Genomic DNA, 21621 nt, shown 5'->3' with positions numbered 1-21621 from the left:
GTGCAATTTTTTGTGTTTTTTTTTCACGAATATGTCGACATTGTTGGCAACTTTTATGCGTAGAGGAGGATGTTGTAGTTCCGGTTTTGATATTTGCTTAAAATTAAATTTGAAATGCAAATCATCTAAATGGCTTATGGGGTTAGATCGCTTCAATGGTGACATTTAAAAATGAGGGTATGTTAAGGGGCATCAGTTTGTAGTTTCATTACAATGACCATTCAACCCTTGCGATGTGACTAAGTTTCAAAGGCCTATCCAAGAAATATGAACATATGCAGAGTAGCTTGCAAACGTTAATTGTTTTACAGAAAAACAGAAATAGCTTCCTTGGAAAAAGGAGTACGTGTGTTAAATTGAAGGATAAAGTCGGGAATCATATATAGAAATAACACACCCAGAAAAAAGTGACCCCTTCTTTAAGTTAAAATGAACTCATTGTGAAGAAAGTTGAACTTCGTATAGCGCCAAAGACATTTTTATTTGTTTGAACGATGTGATTTTCGTAGAAATTAGGAATAATGCATTCCATATATTAGTTAACATTTTCCTATATTTATATACCACTGTACTACAGAATGAAAAAATTTAACTAATTTGAATTCATATATGGAATGATTTTATTGAAATTTTTTCATTCATTTCGACAAATCTTACACATTTGTGGTAAAACTTTTACTTCATAATTAGAACTGCTTTACTTCGTTTTTAAATACAATTTTATTTATTTCTATAAGCAATTATATCTTCAATAAAAGACATGTTTTATTAATATATTGAATATATTTATTAAGAATCAACAGCATCGAATCTCTTTGAAATATTAGTTTATTATTCCACTATTTCCAATTTCCGTGTGATATTATCAACTGTAAAACGCACTTTTTCTTCTTCTTGTACTTTTCACTTTTCATAAGTTGCTGCCTAACGATTTTGTCCTCCTTTTACAATTTCAATACCTACAAATATAAAAAAATCATAAAACATTTTTGTTGCAAAAGGTTAGCGTCACTGAATATTACCTGATAATTGAAGATTCCAAAATGAAGACAAATGAAAGGGTTGTTATTCTGCTGGTGTTTTCTTTCTTTATACACTATCACGAACATTGATAGATTTATTAAAAAAAAACGAAAATTTTTCTCACTAATTTAAAATAACAAATATTTTATATATTTTATTTGTTATTTATTATATTATTTTACCATATTATTTTTTAACAATCTCTCCGTATACCAAAACAACGCGATTCCAACTAAAAAAACAACCGACGCGCAAATATATCGATTACACCCACGCGCAAACACATCGATTACGATGACAGGTATCGATTACAGGTAGACAATAGAAATTTAGGAAAATTTCCTATATTCTAACAAGTGTGTTTCCTTAAGTTTTTAAAGGATTGCATACTTCTTAGTACGAACGAACTAAAATATTTTTCTATGCCAAGTGTTGTTCGTATGTATGAAAAACTTTCTATTATAAAGGAAGTCGCAATTATCATTTTATAAGAAATTTTACTAATTTTGAGGAAACTTGGTTTTAGTTCGGTTTTTGTTTATTTTTACGAATGCTTTGTTATCGGTGAATAAAATTTTCTTTTTCAGTAGTAAATTCTTATACCCAGCGAAGAAAATAGTATGAGTAAAATTCCATGCCTTATTCTAGTTAATGAACTATTCCTAACTGCTTACAGTTTAAGATTTTTTTACTGAAACGAGTAAATTTTATTATTTTTCACAAAAATTTACCTTAATGGAAATAAAATGGATAAACTATATTGATGAAAATTTTTTCCTTTAGTTTCGAAGGCACTTTTTTCTGGGTGCATTTTGAAAAAATTTTTTATAGAAATAAAATTTCGACATTTGCTATAGAATTAAAATTTTGACAAAATTTTCTTAGAAATTCTTAGAAATAAAATGTTGACATAATTTTCTATAGAAATAAAATGTTGACAAAATTTTCTGTAAAAAAAAAATTGAGAAAATTTTCTATAGAAATAACATTTTTACAAAATCTTCTTAGAAATAAAATTTTGACAAAATTAGTAATAGAAATAAAACTTTTAACAAAATTTTCTATAGAAGTAAAACTTTGACATAATTTTCTATAGAAATAAAATTTTGCGAAAATTTTCTATAGAAAAAAAAATTGACAAATTTTTCTATAGATATAAAATTTTGACAACATTTTCTATAGAAATAAAATTTTGACAAAATTTTCTGTAGAAAAAAAAAATTTGAGAAAATTTTCTATAGAAATAACATTTTCAAAAAATCTTCTTAGAAATAAAATTTTGACAAAATTTTCAATAGAAATAAAACTTTTAACAAAATTTTCTATAGAAGTAAAATTTTGTTAACATTTGCTATAGAAGTAAAATTTTGACAACATTTTCTATAGAAATAAAATTTTGACAAAATTTTCTGTAGAAAAAAAAAATTTGAGAAAATTTTCTATAGAAATAACATTTTCAAAAAATCTTCTTAGAAATAAAATTTTGACAAAATTTTCAATAGAAATAAAACTTTTAACAAAATTTTCTATAGACGTAAAATTTTGTGAAAATTTTCTATAGAAACAAAATTGACAAAATTTTCTATAGATATAAAAATTTGACAAAATTTTCTATAGAAGAAAACTTTGACATAATTGTCTATAGAAATATAATTTTGCAAAACTTTTCTATAGAAAAAAAATTGACAAAATTGTCTATAGATATAAAATCGTGACAACAATTTCTATGGAAATAAAATTTTGACAAAATTTTCTAAAGAAATAAAACTTTTAACAAAATTTTCTATAGAAGTAAAATTTTGACATCATTTGTTATAGAAATAAAATTTTGACGAAATTTTCTATAGAAATAACATTTTGACAACATTTTCTATAGAAATAAAATTTTGACAAAATTTTCTGTAGAAAAAAAATTTTTCAAAAATTTTTCTATAGAAATAACATTTTTTAAAAAATATTCTTAGAAATAAAATTTTGACAAAATTTTCAACAGAAATAAAACTTTTAACAAAGTTTTCTATAGAAATAAAATTTTGACATAATTTTCTATAGAAATAAAATATTGAAAATTTTCAATAGAAAAAAAAATTGAGAAAATTTTCTATAGAAATACCATTTTTACAAAATCTTCTTTGAAATAAAAATTTTGACAAAATTTTCAATAGAAATAAAACTTATAATAAAATTTTCTATAGAAGTAAAACTTTGACATAATTTGCTATAGAAATACAATTTGGCGAACATTTTCTATAGAAAAAAAAAATTTGACAAAATTTGCTATAGATATAAAATTTTAACAAAAATTTCTATGGAAATAAAATTTTGACAAAATTTTCTATGGAAATAAAATTTTGACAAAATTTTCTATGGAAATAAAATGTTGACCAAATTTTTTTATAGAAATCAAATTATGACAAAATTTTCTATCGAAATAAAATGTTGAGAAAATTTTTATGGCATGATATAAATTTTCAATTAATTTGCATTTATGCTAAATATTTTTTGTCTGTTTGTTGATGTCTCTCTCTATAGAAATTGAACTTTTAACAACATTTTATATAGAAGTAAAATTTTGAGAACATTTTCTATAGAAATAAATTTTTGCGAAAATTTTCTATAGAAAAAAAAATTTGGAGAAAATTTTCTATAGAAATAACAGTTTCACACAATCTTCTTAGAAATAGAATGTTGACATAATTTTCTATAAAAATAAAATTTTGACAAAATTTTCTGTAGAAAAAAATTTTTAGAAAATTTTCTATAAAAATAACATTTTTACAAAATCTTCTTGGAAATAAAATTTTGACAAAATTTTCAATAGTGATAAAACTTTTAACAAAAATTTCTATAGGTGTAAAACTTTGACATAATTTTCTATAGAAATAAAATTTTGCAAAAATTTTCTATAGAAATAAAATTTTGAAAAAATTTTCTATAGATGTAAAATTTTGACAACATTTGCTATAGAAATAAAATTTTGCTAAAATTTTCTATAGAAATAAAATTTGGAGAACATTTTCTATAGAAATAACAGTTTTACAAAATCTTAGAAATAAAATTTTGACATAATTTTCTATAGAAATAAAATTTTGACAAAATATTCTGTAGAAATAACATTTTGACAAATTTTTCTATAGAAATAAAATTTTGAGACATTTTTCTATAGAAATAAAATTTTGATATAATTTTCTATAGAAATAAAATTTTGAAAATTTTCAATAGAAAAAAACATTGTGTAAATTTTCTATAGAAATAACATTTTTACAAAATCTTCTTTGAAATAAAATTTTGACAAAATTTTCAATAGAAATAAAACTTTTAACAAAATTTTCTATAGAAGTAAAACTTTGACATAATTTTCTGTAGAAATTTTGCGAACATTTTCTATAGAAAAAAATTGACAAAATTTGCTATAGATATAAAATTTTAACAAAAATTTCTATGGAAATAAAATTTTGACAAAATTTTCTATGGAAATAAAATTTTCAAACTTTGACATAATTTTCTGTAGAAATTTTGCGAACATTTTCTATAGAAAAAAAAAATTGGCAAACTTTGCTATAGATATAAAATTTTAACAAAAATTTCTATGGAAATAAAATTTTGACAACATTTTCTATGGAAATAAAATTTTGACAAAATTTTTATCGCATGATATAAATTTTCAATTAATTTGCATTTATGCTAAATATTTTTATCTGTTTGTTGATGTCTCTCTCTCTCTCTCTCTCTCTCTCTCTCTCTCTCTCTCTCTCTCTCTCTCTCTCTCTCTCTCTCTCTCTCAAGTCAAGTCTTCAAGTTTGTTTTTACCATCCGCTACGGCGGCATTCCTCTAAATTTATTCGTATTTATTGTACCAGCAAAAATTTATGCGTTCACACACTCACGTTTTTGTATTGTCTTTCGCGTGTACTGTATGTGCATATATAATTAGAAATTAGCATTTAATTCTTTGTCTTTTTTTAGATCTTAATAAAGTGCCGAAGCTCTGAAAAACGTAGTAAACGTTGTTGATGTGTGAAAATTCCAGTTAAATTCAATGTTTTTGTTTTTTATTTTTTTTTTTGGCAGGTAAACATATCCATAGTCGGGTTTTTTATGTAGTTAAGATAAACAAATTTAGGTAGAATAGAATCTAATTAAAATAAAATAAATTTGTGTGAATTTAATATGATTTGCGACTGTTAAATGGCGCCATTATAATCCCAGGTATCTGAAAATATAGACAAATTTTAAGTAGAGCCGTTCCATAGAAAGTAAATTAAATTAAATTCTGAAAACTTATAAAAACTAAAAGAACGAATAGCTACATCAAAATTCAACCTTTTAAAAATATTTTGACAAAATTTCCTGTCGAAATAAAATTTTGTCAAAATTATAGTTCTACAGAAAATTGTGTAAATTTTTTTTCTATAGAAAATTGTGTAAAAATTTTATTTCTATAGAAAATTTTGTCAAAATTTTATTTCTATAGAAAACTTTGTCAGGTACCTGAAAAGATAGGCAAATTTTAAGTAGAACCGTTCCATAGGAAGTAAACTAAATTAAATTAAAATCTGAAAACTTATAAAAAATAAAAGAATGAATAGCTACATCAAAAGTCAACTTTAAAAAAAAAAAATTGACAAAATTTTCTGTCGAAATAAAATTTTGTCAAAATTATAGTTCTACAGAAAATTTCGTAATTTTTTTTCTATAGAAAATTTTGTTCAAATTTTATTTCTATAGAAAATTTTGTCAAAATTTTATTTCTATAGAAAACTTTGTCAGGTACCTGCAAAAATAGACAAATTTTAAGTAGAACCGTTCCATAAGAAGTAAATTAAATTAAAATCTGAAAACTTATAAAAACTAAAAGAAATAAAATTTTGTCAAAATTATAGTTCTACAGAAAATTTTGTATTTTTTTTTCTATAGAAAATTTGGTTCAAATTTTATTTCTATAGAAAATTTTATTCAAATTTTATTTCTATAGAAAATTTTGTCAAAATTTTATTTCTATAGAAAACTTTGTCAACATTTTATTTCTATACAATTTTTTTTGTCAAATTGTTTTTCTATAGAAAATTTTGTCAAAATTTCTTTTCTATAGAAAAATTTGTCAAAATTTTATTTCTATAGAGAAAAGTTTGTCAAAATTTTATTTCTATAGAATATTTCTATAGAAGTAAAACTTTGACATAATTTTCTGTAGAAATTTTGCGAACATTTTCTATAGAAAAAAATTGACAAAATTTGCTATAGATATAAAATTTTAACAAAAATTTCTATGGAAATAAAATTTTGACAAAATTTTCTATGGAAATAAAATTTTCAAACTTTGACATAATTTTCTGTAGAAATTTTGCGAACATTTTCTATAGAAAAAAAAAAATTGGCAAACTTTGCTATAGATATAAAATTTTAACAAAAATTTCTATGGAAATAAAATTTTGACAACATTTTCTATGGAAATAAAATTTTGACAAAATTTTTATCGCATGATATAAATTTTCAATTAATTTGCATTTATGCTAAATATTTTTATCTGTTTGTTGATGTCTCTCTCTCTCTCTCTCTCTCTCTCAAGTCAAGTCTTCAAGTTTGTTTTTACCATCCGCTACGGCGGCATTCCTCTAAATTTATTCGTATTTATTGTACCAGCAAAAATTTATGCGTTCACACACTCACGTTTTTGTATTGTCTTTCGCGTGTACTGTATGTGCATATATAATTAGAAATTAGCATTTAATTCTTTGTCTTTTTTTAGATCTTAATAAAGTGCCGAAGCTCTGAAAAACGTAGTAAACGTTGTTGATGTGTGAAAATTCCAGTTAAATTCAATGTTTTTGTTTTTTATTTTTTTTTTTTGGCAGGTAAACATATCCATAGTCGGGTTTTTTATGTAGTTAAGATAAACAAATTTAGGTAGAATAGAATCTAATTAAAATAAAATAAATTTGTGTGAATTTAATATGATTTGCGACTGTTAAATGGCGCCATTATAATCCCAGGTATCTGAAAATATAGACAAATTTTAAGTAGAGCCGTTCCATAGAAAGTAAATTAAATTAAATTCTGAAAACTTATAAAAACTAAAAGAACGAATAGCTACATCAAAATTCAACCTTTTAAAAATATTTTGACAAAATTTCCTGTCGAAATAAAATTTTGTCAAAATTATAGTTCTACAGAAAATTGTGTAAATTTTTTTTTCTATAGAAAATTGTGTAAAAATTTTATTTCTATAGAAAATTTTGTCAAAATTTTATTTCTATAGAAAACTTTGTCAGGTACCTGAAAATATAGACAAATTTTAAGTAGAACCGTTCCATAGGAAGTAAACTAAATTAAATTAAAATCTGAAAACTTATAAAAAATAAAAGAATGAATAGCTACATCAAAAGTCAACTTTAAAAAAAAAAAATTGACAAAATTTTCTGTCGAAATAAAATTTTGTCAAAATTATAGTTCTACAGAAAATTTCGTAATTTTTTTTCTATAGAAAATTTTGTTCAAATTTTATTTCTATAGAAAATTTTGTCAAAATTTTATTTCTATAGAAAACTTTGTCAGGTACCTGCAAAAATAGACAAATTTTAAGTAGAACCGTTCCATAAGAAGTAAATTAAATTAAAATCTGAAAACTTATAAAAACTAAAAGAAATAAAATTTTGTCAAAATTATAGTTCTACAGAAAATTTTGTATTTTTTTTTCTATAGAAAATTTGGTTCAAATTTTATTTCTATAGAAAATTTTATTCAAATTTTATTTCTATAGAAAATTTTGTCAAAATTTTATTTCTATAGAAAACTTTGTCAACATTTTATTTCTATACAATTTTTTTTTGTCAAATTGTTTTTCTATAGAAAATTTTGTCAAAATTTCTTTTCTATAGAAAAATTTGTCAAAATTTTATTTCTATAGAGAAAAGTTTGTCAAAATTTTATTTCTATAGAATATTTTATCAAAATCGTATTTCTAAAGAAAATTTTGTCAAAATTTTATTTCTATAAAAAAATTTAAAAAAAATATTTCATAGAAATAAAATTTTGAGAAAATTTTCTATAGAAGTAAAATTTTGAGAAAATTTTCTATAGAAATAAAATTTTGAGAAAATTTTCTATAGAAGTAAAATTTTGAGAAAATTTTCTATAGAAATAAAATTTTGAGAAAATTTTCTATAGAAATAAATTTTTGACAAAATTTTCTATAGAAATAAAATTTTGACAAAATTTTCTATAGAAATAAAATTTTGACAAAGTTTTCTATAGAAATAATTTTTTGACAAAATTTTCTATAGAAATAAAATTTTGACAAAATTTTCAATAGAAATAAAATGTTGACATAATTTTCTATAGAAATAAAATTTTAATTTCTTTTAACAAAATTAAAATCCACTTAAATCCAAAAATTGAAAAAAAAAATTAAAGAAAATCTTCTTTTTTATTTCATTTATATTCCCTAGATTACATCCCTACCAATTATTGCAGATATATATCCTCTACCATCGAAGTTATCCATAAATAATTTTTTTTACTAATCTCCTCTTTAATCTACCACTTCTTTCCATTTCAGATCTCCAATCGATTCGACGCCTATTGGAACACGATAATAGCTCTTCGGTATGCCCCAGTTGTCGCATTTCATTCGACAAAGGCAAAAGACGAAAACTGATCGATACTTGCGGTCATGAACGTTGCTATTCCTGTATGTTTCGCAACGATCAATGTCCCATGTGCATGAATAGTTCGCTGAAGGGTAAGTTAATGACCAGCTTGCATATTCAATATTCACACCTCACATTTAAATGTATTACAATTATCTTGTATACAAAAACACTCGAGATAGAAATAATAGAAAACTTATTAATTCAACCATAGTGAATTTATAATGGAACTCTATCAGCATCCATCAAGGTACACGAAGTGCACCACCTTTTGGTCTCTAATTAAAATCGAAATAGCAATAGGGGTTTGGATCGGAAGAAACGAAATTAACACTCACAAAAAAATATTCCCCTCCACCACAGATTTTCTTTGACAACAATTTCCATAGAAATAAAACTTTGCAAAAATTTTCTATAGAAATAAAATTTTCTATAAAACAAAAATTTTGACAAAATTTTCTATAGAACAAAAATTTTCATAAAATTTTCTATAAAATTAAAAATTTTTGACACAATTTTCTATAGAATTAAAAATTTTGACACAATTTTCTATAGAATTAAAAACTTTGACAAAATTTTCTATAGAAATAAAATTTTGTAAAATTTTCTACAGAAATAAAATTTTGACAAAATTTTCTATAAAAATAAAATTTTGACAAAATTTTCTATAGAAATAAAATTTTGACAAAATTTTCTATAGAAATAAAATTTTGACAAAATTTTCTATAGATATAAAATTTTGACAAAATTTTCTATGGAAATAAAATGTTGACAAAGTTTTCTATAGAAACAAATTTTGACAAAATTTTCTGTCGAAGTAAAATTTTAACAACTTTTTTGTAGAAATAAAACATTGACAAAATTTCCTATGGAAATAGAATTTTGACAAAAAATAAAATTTTGACAAAATTCTCTAAAATTGACAAAATTTTCTATAGAAATAAAATTTTGTCAAATTTTTCTATAGAAATAAAATTTTGGCAAATTTTTCTATAAAAATAAAATGTTGACAAAATTTTCTATAGAAATAAAATTTTGACAAAATTTTTTATAGAAATAAAAATTTTGACAAAATTTTCTATAGATATAAAATTTTGACAAAATTTTCTATGGAAATGAAATTTTGACAAAATAATATTTTCATTTAAAACATTTGGCCTGAAACATTTTTTTCTACACCGGGGCATATTAAAAACGAAGTTTTTATCTGTGTATGCTATTTAGTATTGTGATTTGAAAATTTGCATTCGCGTTGTGGCCCAGCTGTCTGTTTGCCAATGTAAATCACACACCTATTTCAATGGTATGCAATTATGTCAAATATCGTAAATAATCCAGTAAAGGTCACCTTTGTAGCACTTGTTTACGAGAGATTTTATTCGGATTTTATATAAATAGATTTGCGGCCATTTTCATGTAGCTCCGTTAGTATTTAACTCGCAGTTAACAGAAAGTAAATTGAAAACAACTTCTCTCCGGTTAGCTTAGTATTTAACTCGCAGTTAACAGGAAGTAAATTGAAAACAACTTCTCTCCGGTTAACTGTAACTGAAAAATTCAGTTCCTAACTGGCATATGGAATATAAAGGGTGATACGGTCAAAATTTGATCAAGGGAAAACGCGTGTAAATCGGTGAAATCGTTTATTTAAAAAATCTAATTAAATTTCTTTTTCAATTTCAATTAGTATAAAATTCAGGAAAAATATTCAGTTAGGCTTTCGCTTTTCCAAATCCGAATTGCCGGGCCTCACGCTTGACACCTGCCATCAGATTTGGTACAGCCACCTTGTCCACCTTCTTCGCCGCAGAAAGCCAGTTTGCCTTGAACTCCTGCTCGTCCTTAGCAGTTTTTTGGTCTTCTTTAGGTTCCGCTTGACAATAGCCCAGTATTTCTCAATTGGGCGGAGCTCTGGCGTGTTGGGAGGGTTCTTGTCCTTGGGAACAACCTGCACGTTGTTGGCGGCGTACCACTCCATGGCCTTTTTACCATAATGGCAAGATGCCAAATCCGGCCAAAACAGTACGGACAACCGTGTTTCTTCAGGAAAGGCAGCAGACGTTTATTCAAACACTCTTTCACGTAAATTTCTTGCTTGACAGTCCCGGAAGCTATGAAAATGCTGCTTTTCAAGCCACAGGTACAGATGGCTTGCCAAACCAGATATTTCTTTGTGAACTTTGACAGTTTTATGTGCTTGAAAATATCTGCTACCTTTCCCCTTTCTTTTGCCGTATAAAACTCCTGTCCCGGAAGCTTCTTGTAGTCGGCTTTGACGTAGGTTTCGTCGTCAATTACCACGCAGTCAAACTTCGTCAGCATCGTCGTGTACAGCCTCCGGGATCGCGCTTTGGCCGTCGTATTTTGTTTATCATCGCGATTTGGAGTCACTACCTTCTTGTCGATAGTCCGGCTCGTTTTTTGGCTCGATGCACGATTGTAGACGATCGATCGGAGAGAGAGGTTAGGGTTTCGCTTGAAACTACCGGCAACTCTCTTTGTCGTCTCAGCGGCTTCCGGTTTTCGATTTCCCCCCGATCCAGACTTCCTGGGTGTCGACAAACGTTCCCCAAACACTTTAATTACATTTGTAACGGTTGATTTGGCCACTTTTAGCGATTTTGCCAGCTTTGCGTGCGAGTAGCTCGGATTTTCGCGATGCGCGAGCAAAATTTTGATACGCTGCTCTTCTTGCTTGGACGGCATTTTGACAACTGAAGAGTGAATTCCAAAATCAAAATAGGAGCCACATTCTACACACACACACCTTCAAAATGAGGGGTGTTCAGGTTTTATGAATGCAAAATTGAAAGAAATACGTCAAGTTTATATTGACCAAATTTTGACCGTATCACCCTTTATAGGCAAGATGACTGCTATGTGCATAATACGGTTTAAAAGTTAATTAGTTAATGGAACACTAAACGAGCTTCACGAAAATGGGGGTTAGTCGTAGAAAAAACATGGAGTCTGGAAACCTAACTTAGGGATCTACGAGTGACACCAATAAAATTTTGAGAAATTTTTCTATGGAAAAAAAATTTCCAAAAAAAATCTATAAAAATACAATTTTTAAAACATCTTCTATATAAATAAAAATTTAACAAAATATTCTATAGAAATAAAAATTTGACAACATTTCCTATAGAAATAACATTTTGAGAAAATTTTCTATCGAAATAAAATTAAAAAAAAATCTACACAAATAAAATTTTTAAAAAACACAATTTTATAGAAATAAAATTTTGACAAAATTTTCTATAGAAATAAAATTTTGACAAAATTTTCTATAGAAATAAAATTTTCACAAATTTTTATATAGAAATAAAATTTTGACAAAATTTTCTTTAGATATAAAATTTTGACAAAATTTTTCTATAGAAATAAAATTTTGACCACATTTCCCGTATAAATAAATTTTGATAAAATTTCCCATATAAATAAAATTTTGCAGAAAATTAAAAAAAAAAAACTTTTCTATTGAAATACAATTTTGCCAAATTTTCTATAGAATAAAATTTAGGTTAGGTTAGGTTAGGTTAGGTGGCAGCCTGATGTATCAAGCTCACTTAGGCTATTCAGTCCATTGCGATACCATATTGGTGAACTTCTCTCTTATCACTGAGTGCTGCCCGATTCCATGTTAAGCTCAATGACAAGGGACCTCCTTTTTATAGCCGAGTCCGAGCGGCTTTCCACATTGCAGTGAAACCACTTAGAGAAGCTTTGAAACCCTCAGAAATGTCACCAGCATTACTGAGGTGGGATAATCCACCGCTGTAAAATTTTTTGGTGTTCGGCCGAAGCAGGAATTGAACCCACGACCTTGTGTATGCAAGGCGGGCATGCTAACCATTGCACCACGGTGGCATGGTTAGCATGCCAACGTGGTGCAATTTTTATTTCTATTAAAATTTAAAAAAAAAAATTCTATAGAAATAAAAATTTGACAAAATTTTCTACAAAAATAAAATTTTGAAAAAATTTTCTAAAGAATTTTGAGAAAATTTTCTATAGAAATAAAATTAAAAAAAATATATAAAAATAAAAATTAAAAAAAAAATGTTCTATAGAAATAAAGTTTTGACAAAATTTTTCTATAGAAATAAAATTTTGACAAAATTTTCTACTGAATAAAATTTTGTCAAAATTTTCTATAGAAGTACATTTTTGAAAATTTTTCTACAGAAATTAAATTTTGAGAAAATTTTATATAGAAATAAAATGTTGACAATTTTTTCTATAGACATAAAAATTTGGCAACATTTTCTATAGAAATAAAATTAAAAAAATCTATAGAAATACAATTAAAAAAAAAATTACTATATAAATAAAATTTTGACAAAATTTTCTACAGAAATTAAATTTTGAGAAAATTTTATATAGAAATAAAATTTTGACAAAATTTTTCTATAGAAATAAAATTTTGACCAAATTTCCCGTATAAATAAATTTTGATAAAATTTCCCATATAAATAAAATTTAGCAGAAATTTTCTAAAGAAATAAAAATTTGACAAAATTCTCTACAGAAATTAAATTTGGACAAAATTTTATATAGAAATAAAATTTTGACAAAATTTTCTATAGAAATAAAATTACAAAAAAAATTCTATAGAAATACAATTTTTAAAAAAATTTTCTATAGAAATAAAATTTTGACAACATTTTCTATAGAAATAAAATTGTGACAAAATTTTCTCCAGAAATAAAAATTTGACAACATTTCCCCTATAAATAAATTTTGATAAAATTTCCCATATAAATAAAATTTAGCAGAAATTTTCTAAAGAAATAAAATTTTGAAAAAATTTTCTACAGAAATTAAATTTTGAGAAAATTTTATATAGAAATAAAATTAAAAAAAAAATCTACAGAAATAAAATTTTGACAAAATTTTCTATAGAAATAAAATTTTGACAAATTTTTTTATAGAAATAAAATTTTGACAAAATTTTCTGTAGAAATAAAATTTTGACACAATTTTCTATAGAAATAAAATTTTTACAAAATTTTGACCAAATTTCCCGTATAAATAAGTTTTGATAAAATGTTGCAGAAATTTTATAAAGAAATAAAATTTTTAAAAAATTTTCCCTAGTAATAAAATTGTGACAAAATTTTCTATAGAAATATAATTTTTACAAAATTTTCCCTAGAAATAAAATTGTGACAAAATTTTCTATAGAAATAAAATTTTGCCATAACTTTCTACAGAAATAAAAATTTGCCAAATAAGATTTTTTGGTATTTTTTTTTGGTAAAATGTTCTCCAAATTATTCCGTTCGCTCCAATCTCATGGACGCTGGGTCCGCTTTGCTCTCAAAAAAAAAAATCCATAAATAACATTCTCTGTCATTGTATAACGAATAGCTTCTGCGTTCTAAATCATAGACAACCACTTTAAACAGTACAAACGATGCTAAAAACCATGGTAAATTAATGATGGCTTATCTATAAAATGTTAGAATTGTTATTCTTGTTTTCTTTTTATTTTAGTGGCTAGATCATTGGCTAACTTGTGTTTTTGTTATATTGCCACCACTCACATACACACATATCATTTATTGGGTAATTTGAGTGGCATACAATTTTATGAACCTCTCTATTGCCAGTTATTCTTGTAAAATTTGCATTTGTATTTTGTATTGCTATAGAGTTTACGCTGTGGGTTCTCTCTTATAATGATGGCTGTACTCTGAGTCTGAGTAATTTGACTTGTAAATCGAATTGTTGTTGTTTTATTGTGGTTTGATAGTTGATAGCAGTTAGCAAGTACCTATCTACTTGGTTTTAAGCATAAATTACATTGCGTCGTTTCATTTTATTGTATTTTCATTTGAAACTAAGTAACTACCATTAGGCATGAAATGACAGTGGTGTCAGAGGTACATGTAAACGTCAGTGCCACTGCTATTAATAACTAATTGACTTTATATATACGCAATGCTTTTTTTTTTTGTTTTTGAGAAATCATGAGAACCAAGTGCCAACCATTAATGTCGAAAATAAATTTTTCTACCCTTTAACATACACTGAGGAAAAAAATTACTATATATATCAGACAAACAAATTAAGAGATCGCTTAAGAATAGAATTATATTTCTATAGAAATTTTTGTCAAAATGTTATTTCTATAGAAAATTTTGTCACAATTTTCTTTCTATAGAAAATTTTGTCAAAACTTTATTTCTATAGAAATTTTTGTCAAAATTTTATTTCTATAGAAAATTTTGTCAAAATTTTATTTCTATAGAAAATTTTATCAAAAGTTTACTTCTATAGAAAATGTTGTCAAAATTTTATTTCCATAGAAAATTTTGTCAAAATTTTTAATTCTATAGAAAATTTTTGTAAAATTTTATTTTAATTGAAACTTTTATCAAAATTTTATTTCCATAGAAATTTTTGTCAAAATTTTATTTCTATTGAGAATTTTGTCAAAATTTTATTTCTATAGCAAATTTTGCCAACATTTTATTACTATCGAAAATATTGTCAAAATTTTATTTTTATAGAAAAATTTGTCAAAATTATATTTCTATAGAAAATTTGAACAATTTTTATTTGTATTGATTTTTGTTATATCCTCCATAACATAAACTTGCATTGCTGACTAAAAACTGACAAAAGAACTTTGCCTTAAATTTGTTGTTAGTGAACAATAAATTTTCCATTCATTGTACATTACATGAATACCTTATCCTTTTTTTAGTTATTTATTTATTTATTTTTTTTTTTTCAATAATTGGTGTTGTTTTCTTTTATTTCAATTTGTTTATCATACATTTTCCATTTTTGCAGATGTCGATTGCAGTAGTAATGCTCAAGGCTATGACACGGGTATTGGTGGTTCAACATCAACAATTGTTAGTCCTCTGGGCTCACCGCAGCCACAGCTAAGATCACAAGTGCAACGTGCAAATGCAGCCGCATTGGCACGATACATGCAGGTGAGTAGTGAGTGATGGATAAGCTCCATTGGCGATTTAGTGAAAATATGTATGTGTGGTCATTGTATGTAAGCTGATAGATCTGAATTTACACACAAAAAAAAATATATTATTATGTCGAAACAAAATTTTAGCCATACTTTACACATTTTTTAAATTAAATTAAATTAAAATTAATTAAATTAAATTATATTAAATTAAATTAAATTAAATTAAATTAAATTAAATTAAATTAAATTAAATTAAATTAAATTAAATTAAATTAAATTAAATTAAATTAAATTAAATTAAATTAAATTAAATTAAATTAAATTAAATTAAATTAAATTAAATTAAATTAAATTAAATTAAATTAAATTAAATTAAATTAAATTAAATTAAATTAAATTAAATTAAATTAAATTAAATTAAATTAAATTAAATTAAATTAAATTAAATTAAATTAAATTAAATTAAATTAAATTAAATTAAATTAAATTAAATTAAATTAAATTAAATTAAATTAAATTAAATTAAATTAAATTAAATTAAATTAAATTAAATTAAATTAAATTAAATTAAATTAAATTAAATTAAATTAAATTAAATTAAATTAAATTAAATTAAATTAAATTAAATTAAATTAAATTAAATTAAATTAAATTAAATTAAATTAAATTAAATTAAATTAAATTAAATTAAATTAAATTAAATTAAATTAAATTAAATTAAATTAAATTAAATTAAATTAAATTAAATTAAATTAAATTAAATTAAATTGAATTAAATTAAATTAAATTAAATTAAATTAAATTAAGTTAAATTAAATTAAATTAAATTAAATTAAATTAAATTAAATTAAATTAAATTAAATTAAATTAAATTGAATTGAATTGAATTGAATTGAATTGATTTTTTTTTTGAAAAAAAAAACAAAAAAAAATTAAATTAAGTTAAATTAAATCAAGTTAAAAATTTTTCAAATTAAATTCAAATTAAATTCAAATTAAATTCAATTCAATTAAATTAGGTTAGGTTAAAGTGGCAGCCCGATTAAGTTTCAGGCTCACTTAGACTATTCAAATTAAATTGAAATTAAGTTCAAATTAAACTCAAATTCAAATTAATTATTTATTAATTTTATTTTGAGATGATCTTATTGAATTTTATTTAATAGGTCTGAATTTACACACAAAAAAAAATTATATTTTTATATCGAAACAAAATTTTAGCCATACTTTACACATTTTTTAAATTAAATTAAATTAAATCAAATCGAATTAAAAATTTTCAAATTAAATACAAATTATATTCAATTAAATTAGGTTAGGTTAAAGTGGCAGCCCGATTAAGTTTCAGGCTCACTTAGACTATTCAAATTAAATGCAAATTAAATTCAAATTAAATTCAAATTAAGTTCAAATTCAAATTAATTATTTATTAATTTTGTTTTGAGATTATCTTATTGAATTTTATTTAATAGATCTGAATTTATTATATCGAAACAAAATTTTAGCCATACTTTACACATTTTTTAAATTAAATTAAATCAAATCAAATTAAAAAAATTTCAAATTAAATTCAAATTAAATACAAATTAAATTCAAATTAAATTCAATTAAATTAGGTTAGGTTAAAGTGGCAGCCCGATTAAGTTTCAGGCTCACTTAGACTATTCAAATTAAATTCAATTTATATTCAATTTAAATTCAAATTAAATTCAAATTAAATTCCAATTAAGTTCAAATTAAACTCAAATTCAAATTAATTATTTATTAATTTTGTTTTGAGATTATCTTATTGAATTTTAATTAATATAACTAAATTTAATTTGAAATACCATTCATAGTTATTTAAATTTTAATTGCTCCACTGAAACCTATTAGGCCTTATTGTAAGTGACAATTATATGGAAGCAAATTATGGCTTTTATTTAGAATTGTTTAAGTTTCCATAAACCATAGTTGCCGGTATCTTCATCTAATTATGGCTAAACCAGATTTGGCAGATGTGTATGCTCGTCACACTTACAACCCATTTGGTTTGTTTTCCCAAAAGTAATTCGATCTGGTTTTTTTACATGTTCATCTTCCTACTTTATGGTATGACTATGACTTGACTGTTATTTTTTCATCTTTGTTTATCGAAGCAAAGACTGGCTTGTCATCGTTAATCCTGTTTATTTTTATTGACCATAAACATTTTGTTATGTTGTTGAGTTTTATGTTTTTTTTCTACAGTGGTCGTTGTCTGTTCCAAAGTTTGTTCTCCTTCTTCTTTTGTTTAAATGGCCTATGTTTGTTATTTATTTTTTTTTCTGTTTCTTTGTAAATGGCTACAGAATTGGGGCAATGGTGTCAGTCTGCCTGTTGCTGATATTGGAATGGATGCAACCAGAAAACGACTACTGCAATGCTGTTACTGTCTCAGCAGCATCACAAATGACAGCAACACCGTTTATATCCATTTCCAAAGCAACATTCACTTCTTTTGTGGAGGGCCAAAAAAAAACTTAATGGTATCCGCAATTGTTCCTTATTTTTGCTTTGTTTTTTTTTTTTTTTGCACAATAAATATATAATTGCACCATATACCAAAAAAAACAACAATTGCAAATAAATTATTGGGCTAATACAACTCAAAGTTTTCCAAATTGAATTAAATTTAAGTTGTAGTTAAATATTTATCCGCACAGAACAATTATTTCATGAGATAATAATTGTTCATAGACGAGATGATAAGATTGATTGTACAACTAGTCGTCCTCTATATTTTTTTCGAGTGTATCCTCAGATTAGCCTCGTTTCCCATAGAGTATAATATTAACATGAAAAAATAATAAATAATAAAAAAAGCTAGATTACATATTGCTGGCGGTGGTCCCAGCAACTACAAATCAAATATCGGATTAAATCGAAATTAAAATTCCTAACATCTTCAACATCTTAAGGTGTCAGACCATATATAAATATAACAATTTAAGAATCCAATCCAGTTGTTTTCTGTGATCGCGGAAAAAAACACACACACAGAGACCAGAAGTAATCAATGTGTATATTTTAAGCAACTACGACATAATTAAAATTCAATATAATGTGATGAACTAACAATAATTGCGGACGCATGCGTACATGCATGCGAAAAACTAACACGTACACTAAGCCTATGCGATCATTAACCAAACGGGGGCATACGTTTGTGGTGACAAACAAATCGACAAGATTAGAGAGGATGGACCAGTATGGCAAGACAAGTAAAACGGAATGAAGACAATAGCAAGTAAACACATAACAGTCTGCTAGATCGACTAAAATATACCCTAAATTAATTTAATTTAAAAAATAATAATCTAATTCACAAATAAAAAAATTAAATTTTACCAAAAATCTACCAAATTAAAAACGAAAAATATTTTAAAGTTTGTCAAAAATTTATTTCTATAGAAAATTTTGTCAAAAATTTATTTCTATAGAAAATTTTGTCAACATTTTTTTCTCTATAGAAAACTTTGTAAAAATTTTATTTTTATAGAAAATTATATCTAAATTTTTAATTCTATAGAAAATTTTGTCAAAATTTTTAGTTCTATAGAGAATTTTGTCAAAATTTTTAATTCTATAGAAAATTTTGTCAAAATTTTATTTCTATAGAAAATTTTGTCAAAATTTTATTTCTATAGAAAATTTTGTCAAAATTTTATTTCTATAGAAAATTTTATCAAAATTTTATTTCTATAGAAAATTTTGTCAAAATTTTATTTCTATAGAAAATTTTATCAAAATTTTATTTCTATAGAAAATTTTGTCAAAATTTTATTTCTATAGAAAAATTTGTCAAAATTTTATTTCTATAGAAAATTTTTCCAAAATTTTATTTCTATAGAAACTTTTTCCAAAATTTTATTTCTATAAAAAATTTTGTCAAAATTTTATTTCTATAGAAAAGCTTGTCAAATTTTTATTTTTACAAAAAAATGTTGTCAAAATTTTTTCTCTATAGAAAATTTTCTCAAAATTTTATGTTATATCTATAGAAAATTTTGTCAACATTTTTTCTCTATAGAAAACTTTGTCAAAATTTTATTTTTATAGAAAATTATATCTAAATTTTTAATTCTATAGAAATTTTTTGTCAAAATTTTTAATTCTATAGAAAATTTTGTCAAAATTTTTAATTCTATAGAGAATTTTGTCACAATTTTTTAATTCTATAGAAAATCTTGACAAAATTTTATTTCGATAGAAAATCTTGACAAAATTTTATTTCGATAGAAAATTTTGTCCAAATTTTATTTCAATAGAAAATTTTATTTCTATAGAAAATTTTATCAAAATTTTATTTCTATAAAAAATGTTGTCAAAATTTTATTTCTATAGAAAAGCTTGTCAAATTTTTATTTTTACAAAAAAATGTCAAAATTTTCTCAAAATTGTAGTTCTATAGAAAATGTTGTCTAAATTTTATTTCTATAGAAAATTTTGTCAAAATTGTATCTCTATAGAAAGTTTTGTCGAAATTTTATTTCGATAGAAAATTTTGTAAAAATTTGATTTCGATAGAAAATTTTATCAAAATTTTATTTCGATAGAATTTTTTTTCCAAATTATATTTCTATAGAAAATCAAAATTTTATTTCGATAGAAAATTTTTTCAATTTTTTCCTATATAAATTCAAAATTTTATTTTTGTAGATTTGTTTTAATATTACATACATAAAGATGTTCTAAAAAGTTTATTTCTACAGAAAATTTTTTCAAAATTTTATTTCTATTGAAAATATTTGCAAAATTGTATTTCTATAGACAATTTTCTCAATATTTTAATGCTATAGAAAATTTTTTCAAAATTTTGTCAAAGTTTTATTTCTACAAAAAAATTGTCAAAATTTTATTTCGATAGAAAAATTTTTCAAATTTTTTTTCTATAGAAAATTTTGTCAACATTTTTTTCTATAGACAATTTTGTCAAAATTGTATTTCTATCGAAAATTTTGTCACAATTTTATTTCTATAGAAACGTTTCCCAAAATTTAATTTCTATAGAAAATTTTGTCAACATTTTTATTTCTATAGAAAATTTTGTTAAAATTTTATTTCTATATAAAAGTTTGTCAAAGTTAGATTTCTACCAAAAAAAAATGTCAAAATATTTTCTCTATAGAAAATTTTCTCAAACTTTTAGTTCTATAGAAAATGTCTAAATTTTATTTCTATAGAAAATTTTGTCAAAATTGTTTCTCTTTAGAAAGTTTTGTCGAAATTTTATTTCGATAGAAAATTTTGTCAAAAATTTATTTCCATAGAAAATTTTATCAAAATTTTATTTCGATAGAAAATTTTTTCAAAATTTTATTTCTATAGAAAATCAAAATTTTATTTCGATAGAAATTTTTTTCAAAATTTTATTTCTATAGAAAATCAAAATTTTATTTCTATAGAAAATCAAAATTTTATTTCGATAGAAATTTGTTTTCAGTTTTTTTCTATATAAATGTTATCAAAATTTTATTTCTGTAGAATTTTTTAATATTACATATATAAAAATGTTCTAAAAAGTTTATTTCTACAGAAAATTTTGTAAAAAAAATTATTTCTATTGAAAATATTTTCAAAATTGCATTTCTCTAGACAATTTTCTCAATAATATTTTATTTCGATAGAAAAATTTGTCAAAATTTTTTTCTATAGAAAATTTTGTCAAAATTGTTTTTTTATAGAAAATTTTGTCAAAATTTTATTTCTATAGAAAATTTTGTCAAAACTTTATTTCTATAGAAACGTTTCCCAAAATTTAATGTCTATAGAAAATTTTGTAAATTTTTAATTTCTATAGAAAATTTTGTTAAAATTTTATTTCCATAGAAAATGTTGTCAAAATTTTATTTCTATAGAAAATTTTGTCAAGGTTTTATTTCTATAGTAAATTTTGCCAAAATTTTATTTCTATAGAAAATTTTGTCAAAGTTTTATTTCTACAAAAAAAGTTGTTAAAATTTTATTTCGACAGAAAATTTTGTC

General features: G+C 23.2%; 1 protein-coding gene across 8 annotated transcripts in view; it reads left to right on the top strand.

Moving 5' to 3' along the window:
• Window positions 1-21621, top strand: part of rols (zinc-RING finger and ankyrin repeat domain-containing protein rolling pebbles) — a 253722-nt gene that overhangs the window by 188115 nt on the left and 43986 nt on the right. For all 8 annotated transcript variants that reach the window (XM_075303559.1, XM_075303552.1, XM_075303558.1 and 5 more), the window contains 2 exons: window positions 8582-8764; window positions 15477-15625. In XM_075303559.1, coding sequence (XP_075159674.1) covers window positions 8582-8764; window positions 15477-15625 — 332 coding nt within the window. The remainder of the gene's footprint in view (window positions 1-8581; window positions 8765-15476; window positions 15626-21621) is intronic.

The sequence above is a fragment of the Haematobia irritans genome, chromosome 4 (genome assembly GCF_050003625.1).
Source record: "Haematobia irritans isolate KBUSLIRL chromosome 4, ASM5000362v1, whole genome shotgun sequence".
NCBI lineage: Eukaryota > Metazoa > Arthropoda > Insecta > Diptera > Muscidae > Haematobia > Haematobia irritans.
The sequence above is the reverse complement of the archived record's forward strand: the minus strand, read 5'-3'. Positions and strand labels throughout refer to the sequence as shown.